The sequence below is a fragment of the Homarus americanus genome, unplaced genomic scaffold (assembly GCF_018991925.1).
Source record: "Homarus americanus isolate GMGI-L3 unplaced genomic scaffold, GMGI_Hamer_2.0 scaffold15794, whole genome shotgun sequence".
Lineage (NCBI taxonomy): Eukaryota > Metazoa > Arthropoda > Malacostraca > Decapoda > Nephropidae > Homarus > Homarus americanus.
This window is the reverse complement of record NW_024748849.1, coordinates 890,663-908,934: the sequence shown is the minus strand read 5'-3', so window position 1 is coordinate 908,934 and position 18,272 is coordinate 890,663. Positions and strand designations below refer to the sequence as shown.

At 40.7% G+C, this 18,272-nt stretch overlaps 1 protein-coding gene across 1 annotated transcript in view; it reads left to right on the top strand.

Moving 5' to 3' along the window:
* The window catches only part of LOC121853082, a 47,490-nt gene extending 30,625 nt beyond the window's left edge, over positions 1–16,865 (top strand). Inside the window, exons 37-61 of the mRNA XM_042347011.1 lie at positions 1,318–1,397; positions 1,610–1,748; positions 1,908–2,143; positions 2,880–3,104; positions 3,462–3,679; positions 4,022–4,187; positions 4,777–4,919; positions 5,521–5,656; positions 6,032–6,158; positions 6,339–6,477; positions 6,919–7,111; positions 7,419–7,539; positions 8,293–8,458; positions 8,788–8,872; positions 8,968–9,149; positions 9,492–9,638; positions 10,630–10,825; positions 11,146–11,216; positions 11,565–11,780; positions 12,734–12,906; positions 13,252–13,425; positions 14,054–14,184; positions 15,039–15,229; positions 15,855–15,980; positions 16,423–16,865. Of these exons, the coding sequence (XP_042202945.1) occupies positions 1,318–1,397; positions 1,610–1,748; positions 1,908–2,143; positions 2,880–3,104; positions 3,462–3,679; positions 4,022–4,187; positions 4,777–4,919; positions 5,521–5,656; positions 6,032–6,158; positions 6,339–6,477; positions 6,919–7,111; positions 7,419–7,539; positions 8,293–8,458; positions 8,788–8,872; positions 8,968–9,149; positions 9,492–9,638; positions 10,630–10,825; positions 11,146–11,216; positions 11,565–11,780; positions 12,734–12,906; positions 13,252–13,425; positions 14,054–14,184; positions 15,039–15,229; positions 15,855–15,980; positions 16,423–16,435 (3,794 nt within the window). The 3' untranslated portion in view covers positions 16,436–16,865. The remainder of the gene's footprint in view (positions 1–1,317; positions 1,398–1,609; positions 1,749–1,907; positions 2,144–2,879; positions 3,105–3,461; positions 3,680–4,021; positions 4,188–4,776; positions 4,920–5,520; positions 5,657–6,031; positions 6,159–6,338; positions 6,478–6,918; positions 7,112–7,418; positions 7,540–8,292; positions 8,459–8,787; positions 8,873–8,967; positions 9,150–9,491; positions 9,639–10,629; positions 10,826–11,145; positions 11,217–11,564; positions 11,781–12,733; positions 12,907–13,251; positions 13,426–14,053; positions 14,185–15,038; positions 15,230–15,854; positions 15,981–16,422) is intronic.
* Positions 16,866–18,272: the final 1,407 nt, after the last annotated feature.

Sequence of the window (18,272 nt, the reverse complement as noted above, 5' to 3'; positions counted from 1 at the left end):
TTTGATAGAGTAAAACACAATATCCTTATAAATGTCTTGGAATAAATAGGCATTAATGAAGGAGATATTAGAATGCTAAAAAAATGTGTTACGTGGCAACAGGAGGCTACAGTATTAGTAAAAAATTATCTTACTAATTGGTTCAAAGTTAAGCAAGGGGTAAGACAAGGCTGTGTTCTATCTCCAACTTTGTATAATATACTGTACATTCAAAATTATAACTCAGAGAAGTTACATGTAACAATGAAGGAATGAAAGTTAATGGTAAAGTAATATCAAATAAGCGCAATGCAGATGATACTGCTCTTATCACAGATAGTGAAGAGGCGTTACAAGAGTTTGTTAACAGATTAATGGGAAATGGTGAAGAATGTGGGTTGAAAGTTAATTTTGTAAAGACTAAAGTAATGATTATTTATTTCCAAATTGGAAATAAATCCTAAAATATAAATTATGGTAGACAACAGGGAACTTAAACAAGTGGAAAATGTTGTGTATTTGGGAAGTAACATTAGCTGTGATGGTAGATGTAGGGAAGAAATGAAAACAAGAATAATTCAAGCAAAGTTAGCATTTAATAACCTAAAAGACCCAATGAAAAGGAACATTAACTTCAATTTGAGAAAATGGCTGCTGAAAGGCTACTAAATGGCAATGACTGTTGTATAGGTCAGAAGCGTGGACACTTTCAGCAGACACCAGAAATGTGGTGTTGTAGTTGAATATTAAAAATGAACTACACCAACAGGAAAACAAATGAAGAATTATCAAGACTGGCAAAAACCTCAAGAAAAATACTTTAGATTTATAGAAAAAGAAAATGAGATACTTTGGTTATAAAATTAGAGATGACGGAATAATAACAGTAATATTAATGGATAAAGTTGAGGGTATGAGGGCCAGGGGAAGGCGGAGACTGGGACGGGTGAACGAAATTAAACACACTGGGTCCTGAGAGAGATACAAACCTTAGAGCAGGGGTCACCAAACTACGGCCCGCGGGCCGGATCCCAAGTCCTTCCCCGGCTCGTGGTAGCTCCGCCTACGCTCTGACGTTACCAGAGCTTTCGTTCTGGCTTGCAAGAATTGAACAGAATGATTATGCGGCCCGCGCTCATCATTCTTTCAGTTATCCGGCCCACTGTGAAAAAAGTTTGGTGACCCCTGCCTTAGAGGATTGGTAAAAACAGCCCGAGAACGATTAGAGTGGAGGACTGTGGTCGCCAACCCTCAGATGTGATGACGGTACAGTACTGTGATTGATTAATTGATTGACTTATATTAATCCACAACTAATGAGTGACTTTACTCTGCCAGCAATGACGAAGGTGAACGCCATTAAAGCATCTGCTAAAAAGACCATACCGGTGATGTATTCTACCTTCAACGTTACCACGGTAAGCATAACTACTTTAACCTAACCTCACCTAACCTAACCTTTATCCAATCTCTACTAACTTCATTCCTTCTTAGTTCATTCCACAATCATGTTATACCATATGTTTGAGGACACCTCCCTCAGTACAAACGCACACTACGCCTCTTTAGTGTTTTTCAATAAATTTTCTCTGATTTTCGTAACATTTGACATTTTTATGCACTTTTTCAGAGTGACTCCGCCATCAGCTTGGAAATTTTGCCAGATAATGTCACCAACCGCCTCTTTCTGATGATAGACAAGCCCCGTTTGCCAACTCTGAAACATAATATGAGATTCTATTTTGTAAAAGACCTCACACTGAATGATGGTAAGTCAAAGTATGTAATTCAAATACTCTTACGCGTCTTATATTCAGTTCATTCGCATTATTTACAAAAGACGTTGCCAATCATCACAATATTTTCCGTAACATCGGGATACAGTAATATATTCCTACCCAGTCCTAAAACATGACTTTTTCCAACAGGTATATATAGTGTGTTCATCCTAGCTAAAGATCTTGCCGGCATTGGTCGATATTTCGTGGGTGTTGGAGAGTTTGAGGATAATTTCAAGATAAGCCACATGGCCAACCCCGTCAAGAAAAAAGTCAAAATGAACGTGGTGAAAAACATGACAACTGACTTCCTGCTGCGCATCACTGTCAATAGCGTGGCATTTATGAACCTCACCACACTGAACTGGGAGTCTGGAGGTCTAAATGTGAGTGTCTAGAGGCATGACTGTGAGTGTCTAGAGGTATGACTGTGAGTCTAGAGGTATGACTGTGAGTGTCTAGAGGTATGACTGTGAGTGTCTAGAGGCATGACTGTGAGTGTCTAGAGGTATGACTGTGAGTGTCTAGAGGTAGTACTGTGAGTGTCTAGAGGTATGACTGTGAGTGTCTAGAGGCCCCTGAAAGTTGGTGGAAGAGTGAGACAGGCCCCTGAAAGTTGGTGGAAGAGTGAGACAAACTGGGGAGCTTGGCCATTCGAGCCGTCAGCAGAAACGGGAAATTTTTTTTTATCGCAGTCATATTTTCCGCCTCTGCTGACGGCCTGTAATATTCCAGTGTGATTCTGATATTTTAAAATATTATTTTTTGCATAATGTAGTATTAGTGATATGTAATTTGTCTTTGTATGCCTTATTGTGGGTAATAATAAGTATATATTAAATGCATCCTACAAAAGCGTGAATTTGTTACCCGAGTTTAACAGCCAATTATTCATTATATATGATTTCTGATAAACATTCTACGTGATCGTGTTTGAAATAATGACTGCATGTATCTTTATATAATTTATCTAAATATCTTTCTCGTCAGAAACGGTCATCCCAACGATTATGAATAACCTCCCCAGGTTATTTCACCTGAAGATTAACCACCATAACACTAACCTAACCCAACTTAACCTGACATTATTTAACACTAACCTAACCTATTTACTGCCCACAGGTGACAAAAGCCACCCAAACCTTGACTTATTTGGACAGTAGCCATCTGACGAGCTTCGGGTCGGGGATGTTCGTCATGCCCAACACTATCGACTTCAACTACGTGTTCGCCAATATGGGATTCAGCGACAACCTGACCATCTACCTCACCCTCATCATCTCCCTCTCCATCTTCCTCATTCTCCTCGTGTGGGCGCGTGTAAAAGACAAGAAAGACGTAGAGAAGGTTAGTTAGTCAGTAAGAAAGTCTCTCCATGAATAACAAGCGAGAAGTGACCCCGGGTATAATTTAGACAGTGAGTAACAGTTTAGTAATGAGGGTCATATGGAGATTAGACTCCTTAGCTTATTTTGACCTGATGAACATAAGAACATAAGAAAATAAAGAGTCTGCAATAGGCCGGTTGGCCTGTGCATGGCAGCTCTTGTCGAGAGTTACTACCACTCTCTATCATCCATGAATCTATCTAACCTCCTGACCATGAATCTATCTAACCTATCCTGACCTATAACATAACCTAATATAATTTAATCATTATTTTCCCCCTCAATTAATATTCCCTCCCCCCCCCACTCCCCTAAGCTCGGTGCTGCCCCGCTGCCAGACAATAAGGTAGAAGACAAATACTTATACGAAATCCTAGTCTTTACGGGGAACCTCAAAGGCGCACAGAGTGACTCCATCGTGCAGTTTATAGTGTCCGGTGACGATGATGAGACAGATGTTCGGACACTTGGAGACGATAAGAGAAAAATTCTTCGCAAGGCTGATGTGGATGTCTTTGTTATGGCTGTTCCAAGGTGGGCTATGTTGGATCTCTCTCTCTCTTTTATTTGCGAGGCATCACAATAACTAAGAGTGTTTTAATTTATCTTTTTTTTAACACAGGACAAGGAAGTCGATGAGTTAGTTAATTCCACATCATGTTCCTGTTGAGGCTTTTCGTAGGTTAGAAATAGTAACACAAATTCCCTATAGTAACACAAATAATAGTAACAAATACTCAATAGTAAAATAAATACTCAATAGTAACACAAACACTCAATAGTACCACACTATTATAGTAACACAAATACTCGTCTGTAAGTCAAAACTAAGAATATCCTCGTATTTTATTCTACTAATAATAGCCACCTTCACAGACCTCTGGGAGCACTACAGTTCCTCAGGGTCTGGCATGACAACAGCGGTAAGGGACCCAACGCCTCCTGGTACCTCAGCTATGTCGTGTTCAGGGATGTCCAGACAGGCGACAAGTACGAGTTTATTGCTAACAAGTGGCTGGCTGTGGAGAGTGATGACGGTCAGGTGAGTTATTAGTATTAGTATTAGTATTAGTTTTATTATTATTATTATTGTTATTGTTATTAATGTATTTGGTTCATGAATGACATTGGATGTTTCTTACTAGCTAATGCAGCTGATTACAATTCTACACTTAGTTTTGATGGTTCACATCTAGTTCTTCAGTGTGGAGCGGTTCAGTGTTTTACTGCTGTGGTTTGATGGTCTTTTAGATGCACCAGGTCATAAGTAGTAGTAGTAGTAGTAGTAGTAGTAGTAGTCGGCCCCAAAGTAAACAACAGCCGCAGATATTGACAATGAGGCAACAGTCACTGAATGCCGCATTGATATGCGGCTCAACTAACTCAACACAGCTAGGAGAGCTACTTATGTATTAGGGTATATAATTTTAAGGTAATAAAATGGCGGCGAAGGTGTGTTTATTGGGGGAGGCTGGAGGCCATTTAAAAGTAGTAGTGTTACTGTGTAGTTGGTTCATCAAGGTAGCTTAGACTACTGTATCTGATCATTGTTCTACATAACCAAATTACCCAGCCTTATCTAATGAAGGTATCCATTACTGTATAACTAACAATGTTCACCTCCTCCGCAGATTGACCGAATTCTTCCAGTAGCCGGGAAAGCACAGAAGAGGGAGTTCCAGCACCTCTTCCAGAACACTAGTAACAAGAACATTGCTGATGGTCACCTCTGGTTCTCCGTCTTCCTCCGGCCTCCCCGCTCACGTTTCTCAAGGTCTTACACGTTTTCTTATCGTCACAGTCTGTTATCTTTATCCCTCCCCACTTTTGTATCGGGTGAATCAAGCGAGGTTAAAACTCCATAAAACGCTGAAGACAGAAGATAACTCGAATCCAAAAGCACCACAAACATTCTCATGCCATTCTGTAGCTACTGTAAGCCTCTCATGCCATTCTGTAGCTACTGTAAGCCTCTCATGCCATTCTGTAGCTACTGTAGGCCTGTAGGGTATGTGTGTGGTAGTGATCCTCATTATTTCCATCCTTATAAAACATCCACTAAATTAAGAGAATAGTTCAAGCTTATGTACAAGTTAAATATTATGCCAATGAGAGATGGTTTGTTGTGGGTAGCAGTTATATGATGGCTAATTCTTAATGTACAGTACAGTATGTCCTGCCGTGGGTCCCTTCTCTCTCTCTCTCTCTCTCTCTCTCTACGCCCCCTTCTCAGTGTCTTATATTTCAATCAGTTTCCTTATTCCCTTCCTCCTCCCTCATTTATTTATTTTTATATATTATGAACATGTTTTAGTCATAGTGGAAATGATATGTATTTGAAAAGTGAGGGTAAAAATTGTTTCCTTCATCCCCAGGTGTCAGCGAGTGGCCTCTTGTTTTGCTCTCTTGTTCCTCTCCATGTTGGTCAACGCCATGTGGTACGACCGAGTTCCTGAACAGCCCGGAACAGGAGGTCTTAAGATTGGTCCCTTCAGCCTGAGTCCAGAGCAGGTACAGTACAATACAGTACAGTACAGCATGTTGATGACCAATCTCCTGAACCTTTCTGTTGTTGCTTTTTATCATAACTTCAATGAAATGTTTATTTAGAAATAAACATTCGTTGGTTTTGATTACATGTTCAATCAATGTAAACTTGTATGATTTTTTTTTTACTGACTAAATATCTGTATCTGTATCTTTCTATCTATCTACTTCAACATGTCTGGAAACTAAATTACACATTAGTTAACGAATTTCATCAGTATTTGGATAAATGTTAGTTGAAATATCTGGCTGGCCATTTGGGAGCTGTTATCTGTTATCATATTCACTAACTAATACAGAAACGGAGGTTATATTATTAACTATAATTTATCTACACAGATTGGTGTTGGAGTAATGAGCAACTTGATCGTGTTCCCACCATCCTTCCTCATAGTGTTCCTGTTCCGTAATGCTCGTCCAAGAGTCCTGCGCAAGTCACGCATCGAACAGGCTGTTGAGAGGACTCGTAAGTGACCGATGGACCACAGTAAAGTTAGTCGAGTCAGTCACCAGCCGAGTCATTTACTGTAGTTTGGTGAAGTACTTTATTTACCTCAACTGTATCTACTGTATTTTACTCATTGTTTCAAATACACTTAAATTTTTTATTTATTTTTTCTAATTTACTTTTAATCATTATTTACAGGCACGTCAAAGAGGCCGGGCAGTTCCAGCAGCACTCGTTCTCTTATTAACTCCGAACAGCCGCCCGACAAAACACCACATAGTCCTGACTCAGCAGATGTCCCTGATATAACGACGAAGAAAATAATTGAGAAAAAACAGTAAGTACTGTATAAAATTGGGTGACCTTTCAAATTATCCCGTCCTAATGTGCCTCAACCTAACCAAACCTAACCTAATCTAGCCTCATCTAACCAAACCTAACCCTCAGTCCTAACAGATCCCATCACATCCAAACCTAACCTAACCTGTAACAGTGAAGACCTAGTCGTAGTAGCCAATAGTGTTTATGGCTAGTGGACCAACACACACTATGGAACTTGGTTGAGGTCTATCAAGTGAAGGCTCAGTATTTAGTGTTGTATCCATATAACCTCCACACTGACCTGATGGACCATTAGACAATTTTAAAAGGTCTTCATATCCTACAAAACTTCATCCAACATTTCAGTATTTCGGATCATTTTTGTACCACACATTATCACCACCATTAACACCACAACTAACACCACAACTAACACCACCACTTTAACCACACACAGGAAGAAGAAAAAGTTCACATTACCTTGGTTGTTCGCCCTGGTAGCTTGGCTCTTAGTTGTGGGCTGTATCGCGGTGTCTTGCTTCTTCCTCCTCATGTACGGCGTCATGTTCGGCAACTCTAAGGCTACCAAGTGGATCACCTCCCTCGTCATCTCCTTCTTCACCTCCATCCTCTTCATCGAGCCCCTCAAGGTAAAAAATATATTCCCATTATTATCTCTTGTGTCTTTATTAGCTTACCTTTCTCATTTTTTTACTCTTGGTTGTCTCTACATTAATTTTAATCCACAAGGAAGATGGAATCGTGTTTCTACAGTTAATGTCTTGCTCTCTTTACCTTACTATGTCTTAATGTATGTTTTTTCTGTCTTATTCTGTCTCAATGTCTTACTCTGTGTCAGAAACTGTCTTATTCTATCTTAATATGTCAAATTCTGTTTTAAATCTGTCTTAATATGTCTTACTCCATGTCTTACACTCATTCATGTTGACTCCTTAGATCTTCTTGATGGCAATTCTCATGAGCGCCATCTTTAAGTCTGGTAACCTGGACGAGGATGACGCTGACGAAGACGAAGAAGACCCGCTGTTGGAGCAGGATGAAGCCTGGCTACACAAAGGTGCTTATGTGTGTGTGTGTGTTTCTGTGTGTGTGTGGGGGGTGGGTTGTGTGTGTGTGGGGTGGGTTGTGTGTGTGTGTGTGGGGGTGTGTGTGGGGTGGGTGTGTGTGTGTGTGTGGGGTGTGTGTGTTTCTGTGTGGGGTGGGTTGTGTGGGGGTGGGTTGTGTGTGTGGGGGGTGGGGTGGGTTGTGTGTGTGTGGGGGTGTTGACCTACCAAATGGTCGACCTTGGTTAATAGACCTCAAGCTAGTCTAACCTAACTTGCCCTGACCTGAAATTGACATATCCTAATCAAACCAAACCTAAGCTTATCTAATCTAGTGCAACTTAACCTAATCAAAATCAACGTAGTTTAACCTAACCTAACCAGATAGAGAGAGCTTTAGGTGGAGGAGGAACACATGCAGTCAGAGTATGTTGGTCTTGACTCCCCCCCGGCCCCCTGAGATGTAGTGAGATTGGACTTGCAAGACTAAACCAAAAATATACCTTCAGACTTATATTAATACTGGACGACCATAAATTAGCTGAACCATTTTAAAACTTGATATCCTCAAACAACGTCAAGCAACAACTGAGACGAGGAGAATAAAACCAACGTGAGATTATTGAAAGTATTAGAATATTTCAGATCTCTTATGGACACACACACACACCTGTATTTGGGGAAGATATGTCAAAGTACAGTATTGTAATTTTCTCTCTCCATACTACCTTCACTCTTGTACCACAGTGTAATGTTCCGTTCTGTAGGAGAAAGAAACAAACAAACTCTCCACCACAACAAAGTGGACGAGGATATCTTGGAGAAGTTGAGGAAAGCCAGGAAGAAGGAGATAGAAATGTGGGTCATCCTGAAGGAGATCTTTGCCTACTCCTGTTTCCTGTGGGTCTTCCTCATTATTACATATGGCAACAGGTTAGTTATCTGTGTGTAGCAACAAATTACATACACTTGTTCCTTGGTTCAAAAAATAATAATATTAAATCATTTTCGCTTATTTTTTATATATTTTGGTTTATTTTCCAATTCAGTGGGGGGGTTTTTTTGGGGGGGGGACGAAGCAAATTTATTATATAATCTCATAGTGTTCGTAAGTATCACTCTGTCAATGTGTTTATCATCGTAAGAAACAATAACAGACTTAACTTTAATTCATATGAGAGTGAAGGTCATAAAGTAACAAAGATGGAAATGATGAAGTGTTAAAAGAAAAAGTAATGTGTGTGTTCTGTTTGTTGTTTCAGAGACCCTAATGCATACCTCCTGCAGATGAACTTGAGACATTCTTTCTTACACGAGGGTAACCTGGATGGTCTAGATTTTACGAAGGTAAGTGAACGGCATCGTCTCCCTCACTGTATAAAGTTAATACACACACACTTTGCCATATATCATGAAGTCATTAACATTATCATGGTTCTCAGGTGACCAACACTGATCGTTTATGGTACTACTTATTTCATGGACTCCTCAATCCTCTGAGAGCCCAGCGTACGTACAATGACAAGCCTCCATATGGCCTGCGGGGCTTCCTCAACGACCAATGTAATCGCATCATGGGTTACGCCACCATCAGACAGATACGTATTAAGGATAAAACTTGCAGGTACGGTATTTCCTAATGAACTATACAGCTGCAGGTAACGAGACGGAAGTATTGGCTAAAATCACATCATATTCATGCTTGTAAAGAAGATTCTTTTTGTGACATATCAACCTTGAACCCCTGACTTTAAATTCAAGCTGACATGGCACTTCTCTTAGACCCAATGACACACAGGTTCCAATATCGGTATTATAACATTATGCCTCCTGATATAATCCTTAATTTGGTTATCTTTGATAAATGATTAACATTTGTTGTAAGGTTAACGAGCCCAATGAATATGATTACTGTATATCTTAAAATCGGTAATTCTCCATTGTGTATAATACTCACCGCCTGCAGGGTACCAAGTGCGCTGAGCTACTTTGGGCGGAACTGCAGCGGCTATACAACTATATTCAATGAAGAATCTCGGCACTACTGCGCTGGCTGGCAACTACCTAATAAATACACTGCCAACTCTCCCATGTGTTCTATAGAAGAGTTCAGGTAATAATCACAGTGCTGGATAGGTGATAGTGGACAAGGTAAGTTAGGAAGTACTCAGGAATATGATGAAGACAAGGTAGGCTGGAAAGTACTGAGGAGTAATTAGGGACTAGGAAGTATTCAATAATGTCATGAGGAATACAAGATTAGTTAGAAAGTACTAAGGATTACCATGATGGGTACAAGAGATGAATATATGAGTGTAATTAAAGTTATGTTAAATGATATGTTTTGATGCTGAGTGCAGGTAATATTAGTTGGTATCACTGGAAGATATAAGTTGTGTGGAGTTAAGAAGTTTGATTGGTATTAAGGAGTGTGTTCTGTAACCCAGTGTTCGTGTGTGTGTGTGGATATTATTATTAGTAGTAGTAATAGTACAGTAGTAGTAGTAATAGTAGGCTACAGTAGTAGTAATAATAGTATCATCATCTTCATCATTATTATTATTATTAGTGATTTATGAGGATGCTTTAGAAATAAGGGTGATTGTATGATGACAAGTTGGTCTGGGTTTTTTCACTTAACTCTGTCCACGCTGCAGTGTAATGGGAATACCACGAGGAAGTAAGAAAATAAAAGACTGCATTGTACCTCCATCAAAGCTGTGAAAATACCCAACTAGTTTACAACATATCCAGACAAATATTGATAGATATTCCATCCTACATCTAACCGGTATATGATATGTAACACCTTATGACTGACACCAATGGCTGACTCATAAGTTCTTGATATACAGGACCACATTGTTAAGGTACAGGTACTTTGAACACTATGAATGTAAGTAAGTTAAAGATGTTAACATATACGTGTGGATATTTCTACTTTCCTGTCACCATTTATATTTATCTTGCGTCGGTCTCCCTATAATTTCCTCTCTTCTTTAAGGTGTCTTTGCCCAGTGATCCATCCCTCACAAGAGAAGGAGAGGAGTAAAGATGCTTGATATTTTCCCTAGCATCACCCCATCCATGTATGATTTTCACAGGTACTCAACTGCAGCGCAAATGCAAAGTCTTCCAATCTGGGGACAAAGAGATTGGTACAGTGGTGGTGGGTACGTCATCCACCTTAAAGGCAAAACACCAGATATTATGAGGAAATTTAGGCAACTACAAAGAAACCACTGGATTGACGAGAAGACTCGAGCTGTCATAATTGAATTCTCGGCCTACAACACTCAGGTTTGTTAAAACTGGGACTTGATATGATTTAGTTCAAAGATCAAAGGTTATTATTAATTTAGCCTTGAAGTTTGTCATGTAGTTAATAGGTCATAAAGCAATACAATAGAGTAATCCTTCCCTTCCTTGTTCTTGCCTGACATGTGTTGATAACATTTTCATTACACTAATCTGTTTTTTTTTCTATTTGTAGAGAATCAATAGATTTATTTGATCTTAAGTGTGATAGAGTACAGTAGAGTACATCAGAGATTAATGTGTGTAAACTGTTAAACATGTTGTTCCTCTTATCTCCTGTTAACTGTTATGTGTTACAACAGGTTAACTTGTTTGGGATGTCGCTGATCATAGCAGAGTTCACCCCAGGGGGAGGCATCACACCCAACTTCAGGTAAGTCGAGTATATACATTCTCATGATCTCTTTTGTTTAATCTTTATTTACACATTCCTACAGCCTCTGCTCCTGACTACCCGTCCATCACACCAAGGTTTTCTCCAGCATAGTTGTCAGTGAAAAATACCTGAATATAACCTAACCTAACTTAACCTATCCTTATCTGACCTAACTTATCTTAATATAAACAAACCAGTCACACATCTTTCAAGAAACCCATATGAGTTACTTACACTAAACTAGTACTCTTAAATATTGATAGCAGGTAATTCATATAAGTATTGGTTATAATTCATTTACACTTGACTTAAAATCATTCCTTAATACTAAACTCTCTTGGCCAGGTTTGAGGGTATACGACTACTACAACACCACGACAACTTCGGTATTTTTATCATCGCTTGTGAGGTTGTGTTCATCCTCTTCGTCATCTACTTCACCGTGTTAGAGACGTTCCGCTTCTACAAACAAAGGCTCGAGTACTTCAATAATTATTGGTCCTATGCTGAGATTTCTATCATCGTGGCCAGCTACTCTGCCATGATCGTATATGGCATCAGGTAAAAAAAAAATCGAACGAAAGAGAAAAAAGATAAAACAATAAGAGGAAAAAAGAGAGAAAAACAACAACAAAGGGAAAGAGAGAGAGAGAGAGAGAGAGAGAGAGAGAGAGAGAGAGACGGCCTACACAAATGCAGAATTAGTCCCATTGGAATTGAGTGAAAGGTTACAGTCTCACTCGTGATGAATCAGTCAGTACAGAACGATTATATTGTAGGAGGAGTGCCTAAAGTATTTACTATTAATTATCCTCTTACCCGACCCTCTCACACTATTCCACAACCTTTCCCACTCTCCCACACCCTTCCCACACCCCCCCACACCCTCCCACATCCTCTCACGTCCTCCCTCACTCTCCCACACCCTTCCCACACCCTCCCCACATCCTCCCTCACTCTCCCACACCCTTCCCACACCCCCACCCCCCACATCCTCTCACGTCCTCCCTCACTCTCCCACACCCTTCCCACACCCTCCCCACATCCTCCCTCACTCTCCCACACCCTTCCCACACCCTCCCCACATCCTCCCTCACTCTCCCACACCCTTCCCACACCCTCCTCACATCCTCCCTCACTCTCCCACACCCTTACCACCCTCCAAAAATAATTCAGATATATGCTGGGGACAGGTGAAGGGTGTAGCATCACGTGTGCATGGCAGGGTAAAAGTTGTGGCTGCTGACGAAGTGTGATGTCAAGGAAGTCACTCTCAGAATATTTTTTATCTGACTTCCTACCTTCATTGATGTTCTCCCTGGCAACCTCTCACCCTCCCTGTCAGCTCACCCTCCCTGTCAGCTCACCCTCCCTGTCAGCTCACCCTCCCTGTCAGCTTACCCTCCCTGTCAGCTTACCCTCCCTGTCAGCTTACCCTCCCTGGCTTGTTTCTTACCCTTTCCTTTACGCCGCCAGTGATTAATTCGATGTATTTTGTTCTTCCTCTCCTACAGGTATATGGCCACAAACGATGTCCTCACGACGTTTGACAGGACCTTTGGGAATGGTTACGTGAAGCTTCAATATGCTGCCTCGCTGGATGAGATGTATGGCTATATCATAGCCTTCATTGTCTTCGTAGGCACACTTAAATTCATCAAGCTTCTGAGGTTCAACAAGAGAATGGGTAAGATCCGTTTGTGTGAGTTTTATTATTTTTTATTAAGTAACAATTCATTAGCCATTATTGTCATCAGTAGCAAACGGCTGAAGGTCAACGATGTCATTAACCCTCGTGCTTGTTGACCCAAATGAGCCTGAAGCTTCTATTTTCTTTGATCATCCCACACAAAAATTATACGTTAAGAAAAGATAAACCATTTTTTTTCCTTACTGTACCATGACATTTGTTTCACGAGTACACAACTGTAGACGCCAAGATCAACACAGTCAATCAGTTGTTCTCTCTCACACAACCTGGAGCAGCTGTGTTCCTTCGTTTAATAATGTCTTCTGTGTGTTTTCTTGCCAGGTGTCCTCTCGGCTACTCTTCGTCAGTGCTGGGATGACCTCAGTGGTTTCCTGATGGCGTTCTTCCTCTGTTTCTTCTCCTTCGTCGCCTTGTTCTTCCTGCTGCTCAACCAATACATGTTGGGCTTTTATAACTTCCTCAGTGCCATCGAGACCTCCTTCAGTATGATGCTTGGTGAGTGTGTGTGTGAGGGACATTATCTTTGTGTGTTGTTTATCCTTTGATACATCGCCATTATATCATGCAATTTACTTTTGTGAATTCATTACCTTGGAAGTTAAGGACCTGTGTTAAATATATACGTTGAGTAGTAGGTTAGGTAAGTTTAGGTTTGGTTAGGTTAGGTTAGAGTGAAAGGAAACACCATACAGACATAATCCAGTGACCATGGATGAAACACAACCTTCCTTTAAACCAGTGATTCTCAAACTGGGGTCAGCGAAAAGCTTTTGAGAAATAGAGCGTTTAACGTTTGGGAGAGATTTGGCGACTCCAATTCGCAGGATATTTTGGATTTGGGTTGAAATGAACAAATACTTTGGACTATGATTTATTCTTTGATTATTATTGACAATATGTGTATGAGTCATGGTATTTAAGGGGTCCTTGGTTGAAAAAAGTTTGAGAACCCCTGCTTTAAACTGCCGCCGGAAATATAGTCTAGCTAAAGAGTCTGATGTGTGGTATCCCTTATAGAAATAAAAATACATTCAAACTAAAATAAAATAAACAAGGCACAGTTGAACAATAACAGATGTGTATAAGAAAGTGTATAATAGTCATCATTATTCTTTACCTTCAGGCAAGTTCCAGTTTGAGGAGATGAAGCAAGCGTCATACGTGGTCCCCTTCATGTTCTTCATCTTCGTGCTGTTCAACTCATGGGTGCTCATCAACCTGCTGCTGACCGTCATCATCAAGTCCTTCACACAGGTCTCTTGACGCAACTGTTGGGGGTTTTAGCTGTTAAATGTGGTGTGCGGGGGTAGTTGTCCACACGCAGCAGGCGGGAACTTCTAAAATGCTGTATTTGTATGTGTATTATGACATATACAGTCCCCCTAAAATGTATCGGTAGATTTTCCGTCACGACGTTTTGATAAGTAGACGAAATGCTTTGATATGATCCTCAGTGCATCATCATAAGTTGACACGCCTGCTCACCATATCAACAACAGACAGAGATGGAGGTTGGATCGGGGGAGGGAGTCGTCCTATATGGCGTACTAGATTCTTCAATACAACAAGAAATCCATAAAGCTATATTAATGTATGTCTCGTGCTGGGTAGAAACAAGGCATATGTAAAGAAGCCACTGACTGAATACAATAACACTGAAATGTACATTACCTGGAAGTGTTTCGGAACATCATAACTGAGTATGAGACAGACCTCAAAACGGACATTTCACCATTACGTCGTTGTATTGATGGAGTTTCATTCATACTGAGTTGTCCTTGAAAAAAAGCTTCATTTAAATTAGGACTTGAGGGGTAACTGACACTTCTTCATCTGAACACTCACAAATTTTGACTCACTCTACAGCTGTCACAATGTCATCACTACAGTTTACTGAAACACCCTAAATGAAACTACAACTGATTTCATTAACTTTTTTTTTCCTACAAATGAAAATATTAGTGTTTGAATAACACCAAAATTGTAGGTAAAATCTTCATGGCTACTCCCACACAATCAGCTCTAGCTTGACCCTAGAGAACCCCCCCCCCCCCACCACATACACACACACACGTATAGAATGCAACAGTGTTCATCTCATTCCTCAGGTTAAGCACGATCTCCTGAAGCAGCCCAATGAGTACGAGATGGTGGCATTTGTGTGGGGTCGCTTCCAGACCTTCCTGGGCATGGGAGGCCCGTCCCAGGTGTCTCCTGTCCTCAACACTACTAAAAAGGCCAAAGAAGAGGAAGCACAAGAGAACAAGAATGTCCAAGAATTCCCAAACAAAGTTGACAAGTAAGGTTCCCAGACAACAGCCATTGTACTGTACACCTGAAGACATCTGGTGCACTTTCTCTTATCCAAGACTTCAGAAGCAAATTTTGTTTTGTTTTTTATATTCTAATATATTGTTGTTATCATTAAAGTGTTATGGGTGTTACTAATGATGTTACTTGTAAAAAAAATATAGAGTTCTTAAATTAACTGTTTGCCGGTGCAGGACACAGCTACTTTTATAAACAATGCTTTGGTGTACAAAACTAGAGTGTGTAAGGGGACCAAGTCCAGTCTCTTCAGAAAGTTCAAATGTGAATTATTTTATTATAAAAAAAATAAGATATGTGTTATAGATTTAGTTGCTGAAATATGACTGAACGATCCTTCTTAACTTAGTGACTCAGCTGTTGAAGTGAGTTACAGTACAGTACAATACAGTATAGCCTCGAACTCATAAGAGGAAACCATGAAAGGTGTAATGGAACATAAATAATACCTTCCTGCGGTTCACTTGATATGTTAGTCTTGCACCAATGTTACCATTCCTTCCATCCCTCCCTTGACGCTCTGTAACCTTTGACCCACGCCACAGAACAGTATGAAAATATTTTATATCCTTACACCCTCACCTCTCTCTCCACAGGTTCTTGGACTATCTGAATACAACTTACTTTGATGGCACCCTTGATATGAGCAGGAAAGATGCCCTCAAGTCCTCTATGTACAAAAACCCAGGAACCCGTGAAGGAAGTGGCCGCTTTAATACCAGGTATATACAATGATGGCTGGAGCGGTGGTCTGGGAGTGTGGGAGTAGGGATGGGTGATAAACAGGCGGTAAAACACAACAACTTTCTGTGATTACCATGTTGGTCAGGTTAATAAGTTGTGTGATAGGTTAACCAGGTAATCAAGGTAAGTGTTAGGGTACAACGTAAACTTTAGGTAACATACACCATATTATTTAGGTTTTTATCAATGTTTCAACTGTAATGATATGAATATAATGTTACTCATGATAAAGGAGAGTATTTTAATATTTTCTTTTAAGTTGTACTGTTTTGTTTATGGAAAGATGTCGATGGAATATACAGTATTTACAGTGATAACGAACAACCTTAATTCTCTCTCTCTCTCTCTCTCTCTCTCTCTCTCTCTCTCTCTCTCTCTCTCTCATGCGATTTTATATCAAAGTTCTGCATTATTTTCCAGATCCTCAGAGTGACTTGAGTGATACAGTATAGTAATGCGAAGAGGAGTGCCAGCCAGCCAGCCCCTCACACACCAAGGCCCGACTCACTCTTGCATATATAGAAATATCCTTATGTTAAATCATTAATATCAGAAGAACTTATAAATAAACTAACATTGCTGTGTCAGGTTGTTGTGAAGAGTGTAATATGTTTAGTATTTTTGGACATTCGTCATTCAGTATGGCAGTAATAACATCAGTTTCTTAACCATTAGATTATCTAAGGAAATTTCTAGATATTACTGTAATCTGGCTACTGAAGACATTATGTATCATATTAGCTTATTATCAGTAGTTTTGATGTTAAGTCATGGGCAGTAGTGGATCTGTTCCGTGTTGTCTTATTCGCCCTGAAAAGTTTGGGTTTCTCTATATCCGCGTGAGACACCTACCAGACCATGTACCCCCCTGTGTACTACCCTACCCCAGAGACACCTACCATGTACCCCCTGTGAGACACCTACCAGACCATGTACCCCCTACTTGAGACACCTACCGCCTTTCCCCTGTGAGACACCTACCAGACATGTACCCCCCCCTGTGAGACACCTACCAGACCATGCCCTTTGAGAACCCACCAGACCATGTACCCCCTGTGAGACACACAGACCCTGTACCCCCCCTGTGAGACACCTACCATGTACCCCCTGTGAGACACCCTACCATGCTACTTGCCCCCTGTGAGACACCTACCATGTGCACCCCCCTGTGAGACACCTACAGACCTGCCTTGAGACACCTACCATGCTAGTGAGACACCAGACCATGTACCCCCAGAGACCCCCCCCTGTGAGACCAGACCATGCCCCCCCTGTGAGACACCCTACCATGTACCCCCTGAGACACCTACCAGACCATGTACCCCCCCTAGACCTTTCCCCTGGAGACATGCCCCCAGACACCTGCAGACCGCCATGTACCCCCCTGTAGAACACCACCATGCCCCCTGTGAGACACCTACCAGACCATGTACCCCCCTGTGAGAGACACTTACAGACCTTGCCCCCTGTGAGAACACCACCATGTACCCCAGACACCACAAGACCATGCCCCCTAGACCATGTGCCACCCCCCTAGACCCTGTGAGACACCTACCATGTACCCCCTGTGGGAGAGACACCCACACAGACCATGTACCCCCTGTGAGACACTTACCAGACCCCCCCCCCCTGAGAGACACCTACCATGTACCCCCCGTGAGACACCTACCAGACCATGTACCCCCCTGTGAGACACCTACCATGTACCCCTGAGAGACACCTACCATAATAACAGTGGCTTTAACCATTCAGGAAGATGCAGTATAGCACTAATGTATGATAGTAAATGTTCAACTATACAGCACCAGCTTTGTGTATTGAGCTTTGACCAGTCATTGTCATTCATGGTGGAAAACAACAAATACAGTTTATTGAAGGTTTCTTATGGGAAATATTTAGGTGGTGAGTTAAGATGAAATTTTAGTTCGAGTTATCCAGACAATTTAATGGCTTAATTAATAGTAAACATCACTAATTATACTTTGTCTATTATTAGATAATTACCGTTATTATACAGTCTTTAAACGGGTGTCTCAATGACCCCTCATATAATAAGTGGATTACCTTATATTTGACACCCCAGTTTATTTCACCTAATGATTAACACCTAACTTAACCTAACCACAGTAATTTTACTATAGTTTTCGGTGATCCTGTTGTGTAATATGTGCCTTAATATGTGCCTTAATATGTGCCTTGACACTCTTTAACATGTGCTTTGATGCCTTATAATATGTACTTAAATATGTGCAGTATATTATTGTTATTGT